The sequence below is a fragment of the Medicago sativa genome, chromosome 3 (assembly GCF_051527215.1).
Source record: "Medicago sativa cultivar Bolivia chromosome 3, Bolivia_mono, whole genome shotgun sequence".
In the NCBI taxonomy this organism is placed as follows: Eukaryota; Viridiplantae; Streptophyta; class Magnoliopsida; order Fabales; family Fabaceae; genus Medicago; species Medicago sativa.
The window spans coordinates 56496588-56510467 of NC_140751.1; the positions used below are offsets into that span (position 1 = coordinate 56496588).

The 13880-nt window shown below is 29.9% G+C and overlaps 1 protein-coding gene across 1 annotated transcript; it reads left to right on the forward strand.

Moving 5' to 3' along the window:
* Window positions 1–10501: 10501 nt before the first annotated feature.
* LOC146938549 (cytochrome P450 71D9-like) lies at window positions 10502–12884 on the forward strand. The gene is made up of 2 exons (XM_085752498.1): window positions 10502–11418; window positions 12005–12884. Exons 1-2 carry the CDS (start codon window positions 10534–10536, stop codon window positions 12617–12619), a joined length of 1500 nt encoding a protein of 499 aa, XP_085608624.1. The 5' UTR covers window positions 10502–10533; the 3' UTR covers window positions 12620–12884.
* The last annotated feature ends 996 nt before the right edge of the window (window positions 12885–13880 follow it).

Consider the following 13880-nt stretch of genomic DNA (forward strand, 5'->3'; position numbering starts at 1 on the left):
TGTTTTAATTATTTACAAAACTAAAAAGGGGCAATAGTCACTTTGGTCCCTGAATGTGTAGCAAGTAGTCATAATAGTCCTTCAATGTATCAAAATTCCAAAATAATCCCTGATTGTCCACTTTGTTAGTCAAAATAGTCCCTAAATCTTAAATAACCCATTAATACTCACAATAACTCTTTGGGGAATTAGTCACTTTAGTCCCTGAATGGGGAACGATTCGTCAATTTAGTCCCTGAATGCAGATAAATTGCAAAATAGTCCCTGAATGTAGACTTTGTTAGTCAATTTAGTCCCTGAATGCAGACTCCGTTAGTCAATTTAGTCCCTGAATGTAGACTTCGTTAGTCACTTTAGTCCCTGAAATTGACCATGCAGGGACTGTTTTGCATATTATCTGCATTCAGGGACTAAATTGACGAATCGTTCCCCATTCAGGGACTAAAGTGACTAATTCCCCTAACTCTTTTGATATAAGGACTAAAATGACAATAATTAAGTACATATAAGGACTAATATGACAATAAGTAAGTCTATTGAAGGACTAATATGACAATATTAACGAAATATTTTAATATCAAGGACTATTTTGACTAACAAAGTGCACAATCAGGGACTATTTCGCTATTTCGATACATTGAGGGACTATTATGACTACTCGTCACTCATTCAAGGACCAAAGTAACTATTTCCCCAACTAAAAACTATGGGTGGGCATGGTTCGGTTAACCATTAAAACTGAACCGAACCAAACCAAATTGCTGAAATGGTTCGGAAAAACCGAACTGAACCATTTAAAGTTTAGAAGTAACCAAACTGAACCAAATTATTGTTCGGTTAACCATTTGTTTACCTATTAATCGAACCGAACCGAACCAAAAAAAATATTTTTTATCCAATGAATAAAACCACTTTTATTAAAAAAAAAATAACAAATTAAAATTAAAAGGTAGAATAGTTTATTTCTTCAAAATAACTTATCTTATACAAAACAACTTATTATGATATATTTTTTTAAAATAGCTTATTCAAAACAACTTATTTTTGCAAAAAAGCTTATTTTAAAAAACAGCTTATTCAAAAAAGCTTATTTTATGAAAAACAATTTATTACAATCACTTTTTAAAAACAGTTTATTTAAAACAACTTATTTTATGCAAAACAACTTATTTTAAAAAAATGGCTTATTCAAAACAGTTTATTTTAAAACAACTTATTTTATGCAAAACAACTTATTTTAAAAAAAAAACTTATTTTATGAAAAAATGTGACATTTAATCCTTAAGGAGGTTCTAGCTTGCAAATTACATTATTAAAGAAAATGTATCTACCAGAAGCATTTCATGCTTGAACGTTCAGACTCTTCCTTAAAATCAATTCTTGATAGCAAACCGTTAGAATACATTTATTAGAGTTAAACAATTGTTGTTGTTATTGTTAGATTCCTATGATAAAATACAGGACCTGTGATCACCCAAAAAAAAAAATAATAATAAATAAATACAGGACCTGTGATGAATGTTGGACAACATAATGAAAGCTATAAAAAGAATCACAATTACCATAGCAGTATTTCCATGTTACTGCCCAATAAGAAAAGAATTACAATTCCCATTGTACATAGTTTTTTCAAAATAGATAAGTACTTCATTCGGTCACTATTATAAGCAAATTTTTACTTTTTAAATTCATTCAATAAATGATGTATGTGGTCTATATTGTAGACCACATACATCATTTATTGAATGAACCTAAAAAGTCAAAATTTGCTTATAATAGTGACCAAATGGAGTAAATCTCTAATCATATAGGTAACATGCAACTTTAAAATCGGCAAATTCGACTTTAACGCAACTTTAAAATCTAATGGTGTAAACATATTAACTGTATGCTTACAAAACTAGGTACTCGAAATTGTTCCCTAACAATGTGTTGCTATCCTCGAATAAGCCCCAAGATCAGCTAGTAGATTTCTCAAAGAATTGCAATAGACTTAGTTAACAGAAGTTGACTTCCCTAACATAAAACTAACCATCCTAACAGCTTATTCAAAACAGCTTTAAAATAAGCCGTTTTCATTAAATAAGTTGTTTTGAATAAGTTGTTTTTTTAAAATAAGTTGTTTTAAAATAGTTATGGTTAATGGTTTGGTTTGGTTCGGTTCGGATAATTTTGGTTACTAACGGTTGAGTTTGGTTAGTGAATTGTTATCAAAATAATGGTTCGGTTCGAGAATTGGTTAAATGGTTCAGTTAATTTTGATACGGTTCGGTTCGGTTAACCGGTTCAATTTGGTTTTTGGTTATTTTTGCCCAGCCCTACTAAAAACAAATTGATATTTGACAACAATTTTAGTTTTTCTGCGCTTGACTAAGATGATATGGAATCTTTTTCAGTTTGATCAAAATTTTGAATTCGAATCGAGTCTTAAAAACACAACGGTGTTAAATATTTTGAGAGTGAGTTATGTCACTTATTACCATCTTATCTGACTCGAGAGATTAATTTCACCATTTGAATAGGATATTGGTTCACTAAATTTAAAATTAGGCAGCTTTCGGTGTATGTATGTACTAAATTTAAAACTGTTTGTTTACTTTTCATCATATGCATATTTTTAGAGTTTTTTGAGTGTTTATTTTGTCTCATTCTCTCATTAGTCTTACCTGGTGAAGCAATTTAGCACGGCTAAGCAAATGCAATTAAGGATATTAAATGTTGAAAAATCTTGTATGGTGACGTGTGAGCCAATGTGGCTGAAAACAAACCCTTTTTTTAGGAAGATGTAAACAAGAGCTCATAAGACATTGTTTAAACAATCAATAGTAGTAGTTTTTGTATAGAAATACATGTGATTTTTACTTTTTCATATGTTTGACTTATGTTTTCAACAAAATATTTCTATTTATGGTTTCCTTAAACAATTCCTTTAGAGCACTTGCTAGCAAAACACTTTTTTGTATAATCTCGCTCGGAAAGGAGATTGGCTCGCCATGCGAGCTAGCAGTGGCGGAGCCCTTCATGGGCTGGGGTGGGCCACGGCTCACCCGGGAATTTTTTAAAATTAGCGATCATAGGTCTATTTTGCGAGATTTTATACAATTTTGTGTCGTTTTTAGGTTTCGGCTGATCCAAATTCCTGCAAAGTGGTGTAGTGGCCCACCTGAAAAATTTAAATAATTTAATTATAGGTCTATTTTGCGAGACTTTAAACAATTTTTCAACGGTTATAGTTTTCCGCGGTTTCAAATGTGACATACATGATTTTTGTGATGTTTATACTTGGCATCAAATCTTCCGCATATTGTCTCGTCAACTGAAAACTATCTCAGTTAACAGTCTCAATGTACAAAAAAAGTTTCATAATTTATAGTAGTTGTTAAATACGTAATTATTTAAGTATTCACCATAGCTTTTTAGTCAAACTCCGTCATTTCAACTTCGTACTTAATGCTTATTACAATATTAATTTGTGTTTATATGTTATAATTAATTTTAGTGGCCCACATGAACTTTTTTCGGGCTCCGCCACTGCGAGCTAGTGTTTTTGGAAGTGTATGATTCTATCGAATCTCTCTTGGCGATATGACTTACTTGCAAGACGACATAACTTTTGGATTATTGGGGTTCTTGTTTGAAAAATAGATTTTGAGCCTTGAAATTAGTGCAAACCTATTTTCTCAATTTCAACTATTCATATAAAACTTATTTGCATGGATAAAGAATTCGAGAATTTGTTAGTATAAAGGAGGGGATTCAAATCTTAATCCTTTATAATCATTCCAAGGTAATTTGTAATTTTATTTCCGATAACAAATCAAATATTATGCACATTTTCCCCTATGTATAACAATCTTTGTTGTCCATTTAAGTTAAACACAGTCTATGTTGATACAATCCAGATTTATCACTATTACTTGCACATTTTAGTACATTTGCAAAATTGGCATCAATCCATAAAAAAAAATTGGACATGTTAGCTTTTATGGTACCCGTTTTAGGTATTTGTGTTTCAAAACAAAACTGGTTGAAATTCGAAGCTACAACGACGGTGAAGATGGGAGCACCCTCATGCGGTGCTTATCATGGTGTTAGCCGGTCGGAGCATGGAATTGTTGGATTAATTATTTAATTAATCAATTATGGATTGACAATAATCAATTATTATAAGTTGATGTCATAATATAAATTATGGTCTATTGTGTTAAGCACTAATTATATGATGAATTTGAGTGATTGGGCTTTTGTTACTAAATGGACCGTGATGGGTTGGACCATTTAGATAAGCCCAATGAGAGGTCCCTGCCCTCAGCCGTTTAGCTATTTAAACGTCATCCCATTAGACGGTTAATTATTCTGAATATTGGTGAAAACCTAGAGCTAGACGGAATGAGGGTAGTTAACCCTCTCATAGTTGTCGGCGTTGTCTACGGTTATCCTCATCAACCTAATTCAAAGGTACACAATCTCTTGTTCTTTCTTTCTTATTGATGATATGCTATAATTTGTATCTAGTGATCTATGGATAAAAATCTAAAACTTTCATCAATTGGTATCAGAGCCAAATAGATACATGTTATGGCTATTTCTTTTTGTGAATCATATACTATTGAATCACTCTATTACTATTATTGTATTGATATATGATTCATCCTAATTGTTTATTGCTCGTAAATTATTGTATGTTGATATTATTATCGATTAATCTTAATGAATGAATCAACATACAATTGCAATTGTCCTTGTACGATTGTAATACTGTTTATTTTCCACTTGGTTTGTGGCTTTGTTTTGTCACTAAATTGCAATAAAAACACATGAGATTGTTTATCGATTTGCTACCAACCCTATAATTCCAATCCTCTGAAATTTCTCCCGAATGCGGTCGTGTTCCCTGTGAAAAACAAAGTAGATCGCTGGGTATTATTCTAGAAGAAATCAATGATTTATATTCGGTTTTTGCCAAGAACCCTAATTTTTTAATCTCTGATTGAGTTGATAATTCACAAAATTGATATGTGGCTTCCCTCTTTCGCTCAATCGCGATTTCAACGCCAGTTGAATCATTCAATTTCGTCCACCAATGAGCAATATCGAATCGGATCTGTCGCGGGTCGTTTCAACCCGTTTTTTTAGGTGTCCGGGCAAGAAGATGCCCTGCGCGTGAATAGCACGCGCGCACGAAAAAAAAAAATCGACAGATTACGTGCGCGTCTGGCACGCGCGTATGCTTTCTATAAATTCTGTTTTTTTATTTTATATTTTATGCCAAATAATTATTATTATAATTTTTGATTGTTTTGGTATAAATTTGGAATAGTTTGATGCATGTGGATATTTTATATGATATTATTTGGCGATAAGTAAATTATATTCTCACATTTTTTGTTGTGTGAAAATTACATGAATATTCCTTACTCTTGATTGACATTTATGAGAAATTTTACCCCCTCAAACTTGAGATTGATGTGTCAATGAGGAATTTTACATCCCTAATTAACTAGTAAATATTATATTATATTATTTTGGGATATAAATATAATTTATCTTGTGCCCAAAATATTCAGAAGATTTGATTTATTTTATACCCTTAAAATTTGGGATTTAAATTACTTTTGAAATCTCTAATTTTTTTTATGTAAATTGATATGAGAATCATATGTTCTTTTAAATCATGCATTCTTTAGATTTGAGTCTAAAATATAACATTTATGTAAATTATTCTTTTAAAGTGTTAGTATTGTGAAGAATCTTTAGACTTAGTCTTATATTTTTGTCTCAAATATCTTGTATAAACTAATATATTTTGAGAATTGTTGATATTGTATTTTTGATGCATGAATTTCAAAATTTTGTCAAATCTTGTAAGGATTAGATATCAATTAAATTGAGAATAATTTATTTCAAATCATGTATTCTCAATATTTGAGCTTAAACTATTGTGAATTTTTAGAAGGTTCAATTTTATTAATTCTAATGCCAAATATATTGAATTTAATATATTCTTTAATTCATATTGTCTTAGCATAAAAATCCAAAGTTCACTAATTGATCATTCTTTTGGCGACATATTTGAACTTAGACACTTGTGCCTGATTCTTGTCACAAATTGATTTAAAGGGTCTTAATAATAATATATGTCATTTATATTAATAGAATCTAAAATTGACATATTTCTCTTTAATATACATTATGTTTTCTGCTATACTCTCTAACCTAGACCCTTAATTTATTACTCTAAATTTTGTGACAAACACCATTAACTATCTAATTATGTGTCTTGTCGCAATTAAACATTTGGATCACAATTATGTTGAACTATGAATGAGGCGTGGTTGCATTTTTTTTATGCTAAAATTCTAATGATGAATTAAAATTTGTAAGCCTCTTTGTTGTTTATCTGTTAACTATTATCAGAACAACTTATTAAGAATTGAGGCAATTTTGAAAATATTTATCATCCTTACATCTGAATTCTTATATAAATCATATTGATTTATAATTAGAGTCTCACATATGTTTATTTACAATTGCTTATTCTCCATTGATGAATATTTTGAGATGACTATATTATAAGATATTCTCGTTAAGTCATCAACAGTCATTGGCTCTAAGTATAAGGATGAATGTCACACTCTCCGAGGTATGTTGTGATTTAATTATTTTATCCTCTTGTGACTTATTGCTTATTATTGCATATATGAAGAAATTTAGTCTTTCTTCTCTTTTGTTGAGCAATTATGATATCCTATATAGAAGTGAAATCCTTTTTCAGAATATTCTAAACAGAACTCTGTTGTTATATACTATTTTCTTACTATAATGCTCCATTTTGTATTTGTGTTTTTTCTAATTTATAGTGGGAGTATTGAAAATTTTATTCTAAGAGTTCTTTTCTAGATAAATTAGAAAACTATTTGACACACTTCTATTCCAAATAACAACTTTTGTTATTATACTACTTCATATAAAAGAAATTCTAAAGTCATATTTATGATGTGCTAATTTAAAATATTGTTAAGCACATTTTTCTATCTTTTGAATATGACCGAAGTTGAGTAAATTTAAGTATAATTGTTTATGCATGATATTATTGTATCATATTCTCTTAAGCATAAACATTATTTATTTGTATAATTGTAATCTCACCTATCGTGGGTACAATTATGCAAATTTTGTTAAATAGATTAACATTATATTGGTAACAGTCATACCCTATCGGTGTGTTGTTATAATTGTTATTATTCAATGTACCTAAAATGTTTATACTTATGTCAATTATAATTAGAATACTCTATCAATGTTTAAATTTTGTAAGACATAAGAATGGTACATTGTGATGATATAGTTCTTACTTATTATCGTTAAGATCCTTGAATGAGATTAATATAAGTAAGTTACTTTGTTAAAAGACATGTAAATAATTGTATAAATTTTGCAATCCAATATTATTACATTTTGAATTAAATTTCTACCTAAATGTGATTTTTATATATATATAAATATATCGGATTGCTACTATCCCTTTGTTATGTGAGTGACGGACATACCCTATCGGTGTGACGTTACTTAACATATCATTTTGTGATAGAGAAATAGTTGAATATTTTATTTAAAATATCTTTCAAACCTTTTAATTCAACTATCATTGTCTATTCTCTATCAAGTGGGAGAATCATTGCTACGTATTGTGTAACGTGATGGACATACCCTATCGGTATGACATTACTTAACATAATCATCCTTTTGTGGGTAAGATAGTTTAATTATCATTCTTCAACAAGTGAGAAAAATTCTACATGTCAACTAACTATATCTCATAAACAAATATATTTATTTGTTTTCATATTTTAGATATGAAATAGAGACTTATATTGAGGATATTAATTATGTTATTGTTATTCTTTAATACTTATGGAAGCTTATGACTATTTTCTCTTATATCCTCAATAATAATAAAATATAAGTCTTGTGTATTTCCGCTGCTTGTAACCTAATTGTTTCTCAAATTTGTGTAAGTATAATTGTAGCGTTTGAGTTTTGAGTGAGTTATTAAAATTGTGAACAGAGTCTTATATCCTATTTTTAGAGACTCATCTCACTCATATGATGATAAATTTTTTATATAATCATCATACTCTGTCATATAACGGTTACTATGTTTATAAAATTCTGTGGAATTTTAATTGTGAAAAGGAGATCTTGTGTTATAAAATTCTTAAATGAAAATTTACGTTCTCCTTAATTGTAAATGCAGAATATGTGGTTAACTACGAAACCCAATTCTTGATAATATCTGCCATTGATAAAATATGTATTTATGGGGTTTCATATTATCTTTGAGTTACCACTTGTGTTAATAATTCTGCTATGCTGATGTGCAAAATATGTGGTTGAGTTCATGAAACTCTATTGGCTAAAATTATATAACCACTTATGTTGATGATCTTGCACTAGTAATTGAGTATCCCACCGTTGAATATTACATTATTATAATATTTTGTATCAGTGATCACTAATGAGAATTCCACTTACTCTTGTTTATATATATGTGGGATCAGTGGGAGTGTGTACACAATATTATATATTATGAGCTCAAATGAGAAATCTCACTCTTGTTTATATATATATGTGAGATCAAGAGAAATGTGTACACAATATTATTGTCGTTATCGCCATATACTCTTGTGCACACTATAAAATATGGCATAGCTTAAGAGACTTTAAACTTTAGTCTCATTCTATTATATTGAGATATATGTTAAAATTCTATCGATCTCAATGAGCATCATAATTGGATGCTTAAGTCAATTTTGTTGGAATATGCACAATAACTTCTGTTTTACCAACATTCCACATTTTTGAGGTCATAAATAGTAAGTACAATGTATAATATCAATACTCCTATCGAGTATGATATTGTGTTCTTGTGGTACTTATAATTTGAGATAATCATAAATGTTCTTTTGTTATTGACATTCTAGTGGCCACATTAATCCACACATTTTTCTTTAAACTACGTGTCTATGTTAATCCAATTTGGGGATTATTGAATTTCCTATTTTGCTTTTATGGATTTTCATAGTCACATTTTTTTTTATAAAACTTGGATTAATTGAATGTCATAGAACATTTATCGACTTTGACTAAATGTAATTACTATCTCTTTATAGGCTATCCCTATAAGTAATTACTACTCTTATACCTATGTGGATATATGACTTTTATGGAATTGAAAACTCATTGGCAGAACCACTAACCACATACTTATATATGAGTATTGTAACTCATAATGATTTGATTAAGTCTATGTTATTTTGGGTTAGTGGGAGTTTGTTGTAGCATTTTTTAAAATGCTTGGGCTATTCTTTAGTGACATATTCTTTTTAATTCAAACGTGTCACTATAGATTCATCATTTGTTAGAAAAGTGAGTCTTTGATCTGTATGATTTGTTTTCCCTATCGGATTCAATTTTTGCAGCATTAAAGCTTACTTCTCTTTTGAATGATTAGTGCTTTGACCATACATGTAATTTTAAATTTTTAAATTCTTTATGACAAGTGAATTTTTTTATTTTTTTTATTTTTTCAGTAATTGAGTATTGTCATCCAAGTGGGAGATTGTTGGATTAATTATTTAATTAATCAATTATGGATTGACAATAATCAATTATTATAAGTTGATGTCATAATATAAATTATGGTCTATTGTGTTAAGCACTAATTATATGATGAATTTGAGTGATTGGGCTTTTGTTACTAAATGGACCGTGATGGGTTGGACCATTTAGATAAGCCCAATGAGAGGTCCCTGCCCTCAGCCGTTTAGCTATTTAAACGTCATCCCATTAGACGGTTAATTATTCTGAATATTGGTGAAAACCTAGAGCTAGACGGAATGAGGGTAGTTAACCCTCTCATAGTTGTCGGCGTTGTCTACGGTTATCCTCATCAACCTAATTCAAAGGTACACAATCTCTTGTTCTTTCTTTCTTATTGATGATATGCTATAATTTGTATCTAGTGATCTATGGATAAAAATCTAAAACTTTCATCAAGTTGCACTGAATTTCCCAAAAATTGTGTTGGGTTAATTTGAAATAGGAAAAGGGTGCTGAAGCATTTTTCATAGGGGATGATCACACTCATGGATTGGATTTTTTTGTATCTTCATATGTTATTGTCGTCATATTTTAAAGTCTTCCCTAGTATAGCTTCCCTTAGCTTATAAGAAAAGAAACTAATATATTTGATTGAAATTTAAAAAGTCTATGTATATATATTGTGATCATGATAGATATATTTTTTTACTTATTTCGAAATCAACCTAGTATCTTTGATCTTTGACAACCTATATACTTTTTTAACAAAATACATTTAATAATACGTAGTCGTGGATTCAAATCGGCAATTCTCGCAGCTAGACTCTTTAGAATAAAAAAATTTATGAAAATTTTACATTATATATATATATATTAGAGTTAATATCGAATTTCATCCCAAAAACTGAAAGCTATTGTTCAGCTTCTAACATGGATATTCAAACCCTATACTTTACATCCATTTTCTCCCTTCTTACTTTCGTGTTTATAGTAAACAAAATAGTGACCAAGAAATCCAACTCATCAACTCCGAATTTACCACCGGGTCCATTGAAGCTACCTATCATAGGAAACATACACAACCTCATTGGTTCACTTCCTCATCATAGGCTAAGGGATTTATCAACAAAATATGGACCCTTAATGCATCTAAAGCTTGGGGAGGTATCTACAATTGTGGTTTCATCAGCAGAATATGCTAAAGAAGTGTTGAAAACACATGATCTTGTATTTGCATCAAGGCCTCCTATCCAAGCTTCAAAGATAATGAGTTACAATTCTATTGGTGTGTCTTTTACACCTTATGGTGATTATTGGAGACAAGTTAGGAAAATTTGTGCACTAGAACTTTTAAGTTCAAAACGTGTTCAATCTTTTCAACCAATTCGAACCGAAGAGATAAATAATTTAATCAAATGGATAGCTTCAAAAGAAGGATCAGAAATTAATCTCACCAAAGAAGTGTTTTCAAGAATATTTTTAATCACTTCAAGGGTAGCCTTTGGGAAGGAGTGCAAGGAAAATAAAAAATTCATATCATTGGTATGGGAAGTCACCAGAGCTGCTGGAGGTTTTAATTTGGGAGATTTGTATCCTTCATATAAATGGCTTCAAAACATATCTGGGTTGAAGCCTAAGCTAGAAAAGTTACACAAACAAACCGATCTTATATTGCAAAATATTATTGATGAACATAGGTTGGTTCATAAATCAAGGGCTGTTGAAGATCATAGTGAAGAAGTGGCAGAAGATCTTGTAGATGTGCTATTGAAGCAGGATTGTTTAAGTGATAATAGTGTCAAGGCTGTTATCTTGGTAAGCATAACAACTTTATTTTTTCTGTTTGTATGAAAAAAAAATTATTTCTATTTATTTATTGTTTTCAAAGTTTAATTTAATATTAATTTTTGTTTTGTCAATATTACCCTTGAATCTATTGTAGAATTAGACTAGCTGTAATGATACAATAGATAATTGTTAGTATTATTATAGAATAAAGACAAATAATTTCATAAAATTAAGTAACAAATTAATTTATTTGATTTATTGGTATGTTTAAACAATCTTAAGTGACCATTAAAATGGAAGTAATTATAAGCAGTAGTTTATAATATACTTACTTTTACCAATTTTCTAAAAATTATTTCATGTGTACATAAGGGTAGCAAATTTTCTCAACGTAAATTATCAAGGAAAATACAAGTATAAAATATGTTTCTTGGTGTTTTTTTTTTTTTTTTGACAAGATGTTTCTTGGTGTCGAATCAATTTATTTTTTTAACTAATTGGTCTTTTAATATTATTTGGGTTTCATTTTCTCGTGGATGCTATTCGAATCAATTTAACTAACATATATTTTTTTTTATAGAATATAACTAACTAGATCTCCTGATTTTTTTAGGATATGTATGGAGGTGGAAGTGAGACATCAGCTTCTACCATATTATGGGCAATTGCAGAGATGATTAAAAATCCAAGAATAATGAAAAAGTTACAAGCTGAGGTAAGAGAGGTATTTAATAAAGAAAAAAAACCCAATGAAAGTGACATGAATAAATTAAAATATTTAAAATGTGTTGTGAAAGAGACATTGAGATTACACCCTCCTGGTGCATTTTTGCTGCCAAGGGAGTGTCGACAAGCATGTGAAATAAATGGTTATGATATACCATTTAAAAGCAAAGTCATAGTGAATGCTTGGGCTATCGGAAGAGATCCAAATAATTGGGACGACCCAGAAAGATTTTATCCGAAAAGATTCATTGACAATTGTGTAGATTATTACAAAGGTAATAATTTTGAGTTCATTCCGTTTGGCAGTGGTAGAAGAATGTGTCCAGGGGTCACATTTGGATTGGTCAATGTTGAGTTTTCGCTTGCATTGTTGATGTACCACTTTGATTGGAAACTTCCCAATGCAATGAAAAAAGAAGATTTAGACATGAGTGAGAGTTTTGGATTAGCTGTTAATAGAAAAAATGATTTACACCTTATTCCCTTCACTTATCATCCATAGCCTACTCCTCATGTTAAATGGAAGTGAAATTGAATTCACAAAATCTTTTGATTGATGTGAAGGTTGTGAGTATCTATCTGAAAAATACATATATATTAAAATCTAGGTCATATTTAAACACAAGAGCTAAGAAGAAATAAACTTTCCTCCAAAGTATAGTTTTGTTCAGCCTTTTTTTTAGTTGTTGATAAGAAGAGAATTATATGTATTTATGTGTATGGCAAGATTTTAAATATTTGAAATAAAGCTATTATTGTAATTGCAATATATTTGTGAATACCTCGATAGTTCGAATTGAATCCTCTATATCAACTATAAACAAATAAATAAAACAAAGATCCTTGATTCATTTTATGTGCAAAGTAAATCATTTGTTTTTTTTTTAAAAAAAAACTTTGTCATGCTCGTTCTTACAAAATCATCCCAAAGATCCCAAATTATTGTATTGTTCTCAAATTCAATTCATTTCAATTATAAGGATTTGAAGAAGCAACCGCATAGGAATTAAAGCTAGCTCTATTTAAAATAGAAATTTGAAGAAGCAACCATGTAGACTATCTTCTACTACATTGTTGAGGCGTCGTTGAAGTAACGTTCTGGCAGTAAACTTGGTTCTGAAACTTCTATTTCCTTTCTTTTCTTTTTGCTGACTGTAAACAGTTGATGTCTTGATGAAACAGACTTTAACTATTCCTTACTTTCTCTTAGTAGATAAAAGACGATCTTTCATAGTAAGTGACATAATGTATTTACCCAGCCGGTAAGTGGAAGATATTACTTTCCTAGATCAACTACTTGTGTTACTAATGTATATAGGGTCTGATCTAAGACTTATTATCTTGCCAATTTAACATGCAAGTTTAATTATTATTAGAGTATAGTGAGAAGGTAACTTGGAGTGCAAGCAATCTAGATAACTTGGAGAGCAAGTAATCTAGTAGAAAGAAAGTTAGGGAGTTAGTTACTCCAAATCACTATAAATAAGCTACACCTATGTACTATTTCACATCTTTTATTCAATTGCATCTTTGTGATGACTCCTAGAGAGAACTACACAATTTACCTTTCCATTGCATTTGATCTAGAACCATGGAATCTTTTGATTCATAACATGTTATCAAAGCGATACCCTAGGGAGGAAGATGATGATGCTTCCGCTTGTGATTAAGTATGCGATGACGATGAAGATTCCGGTGACGATGCATTTCTCACATCGGAGCATATTCTGGAAAATTCATCTTCTCAAGATTGCATCGTTTTT

Bases quoted from the DNA above. Each gene is read 5' to 3' on its own strand.
- LOC146938549 (XM_085752498.1), top strand. From the start codon at position 10,534: ATGGATATTCAAACCCTATACTTTACATCCATTTTCTCCCTTCTTACT. The intron at 11,419-12,004 runs GTAAGCATAACA...TGATTTTTTTAG, and splicing joins GTGTCAAGGCTGTTATCTTG to GATATGTATGGAGGTGGAAG.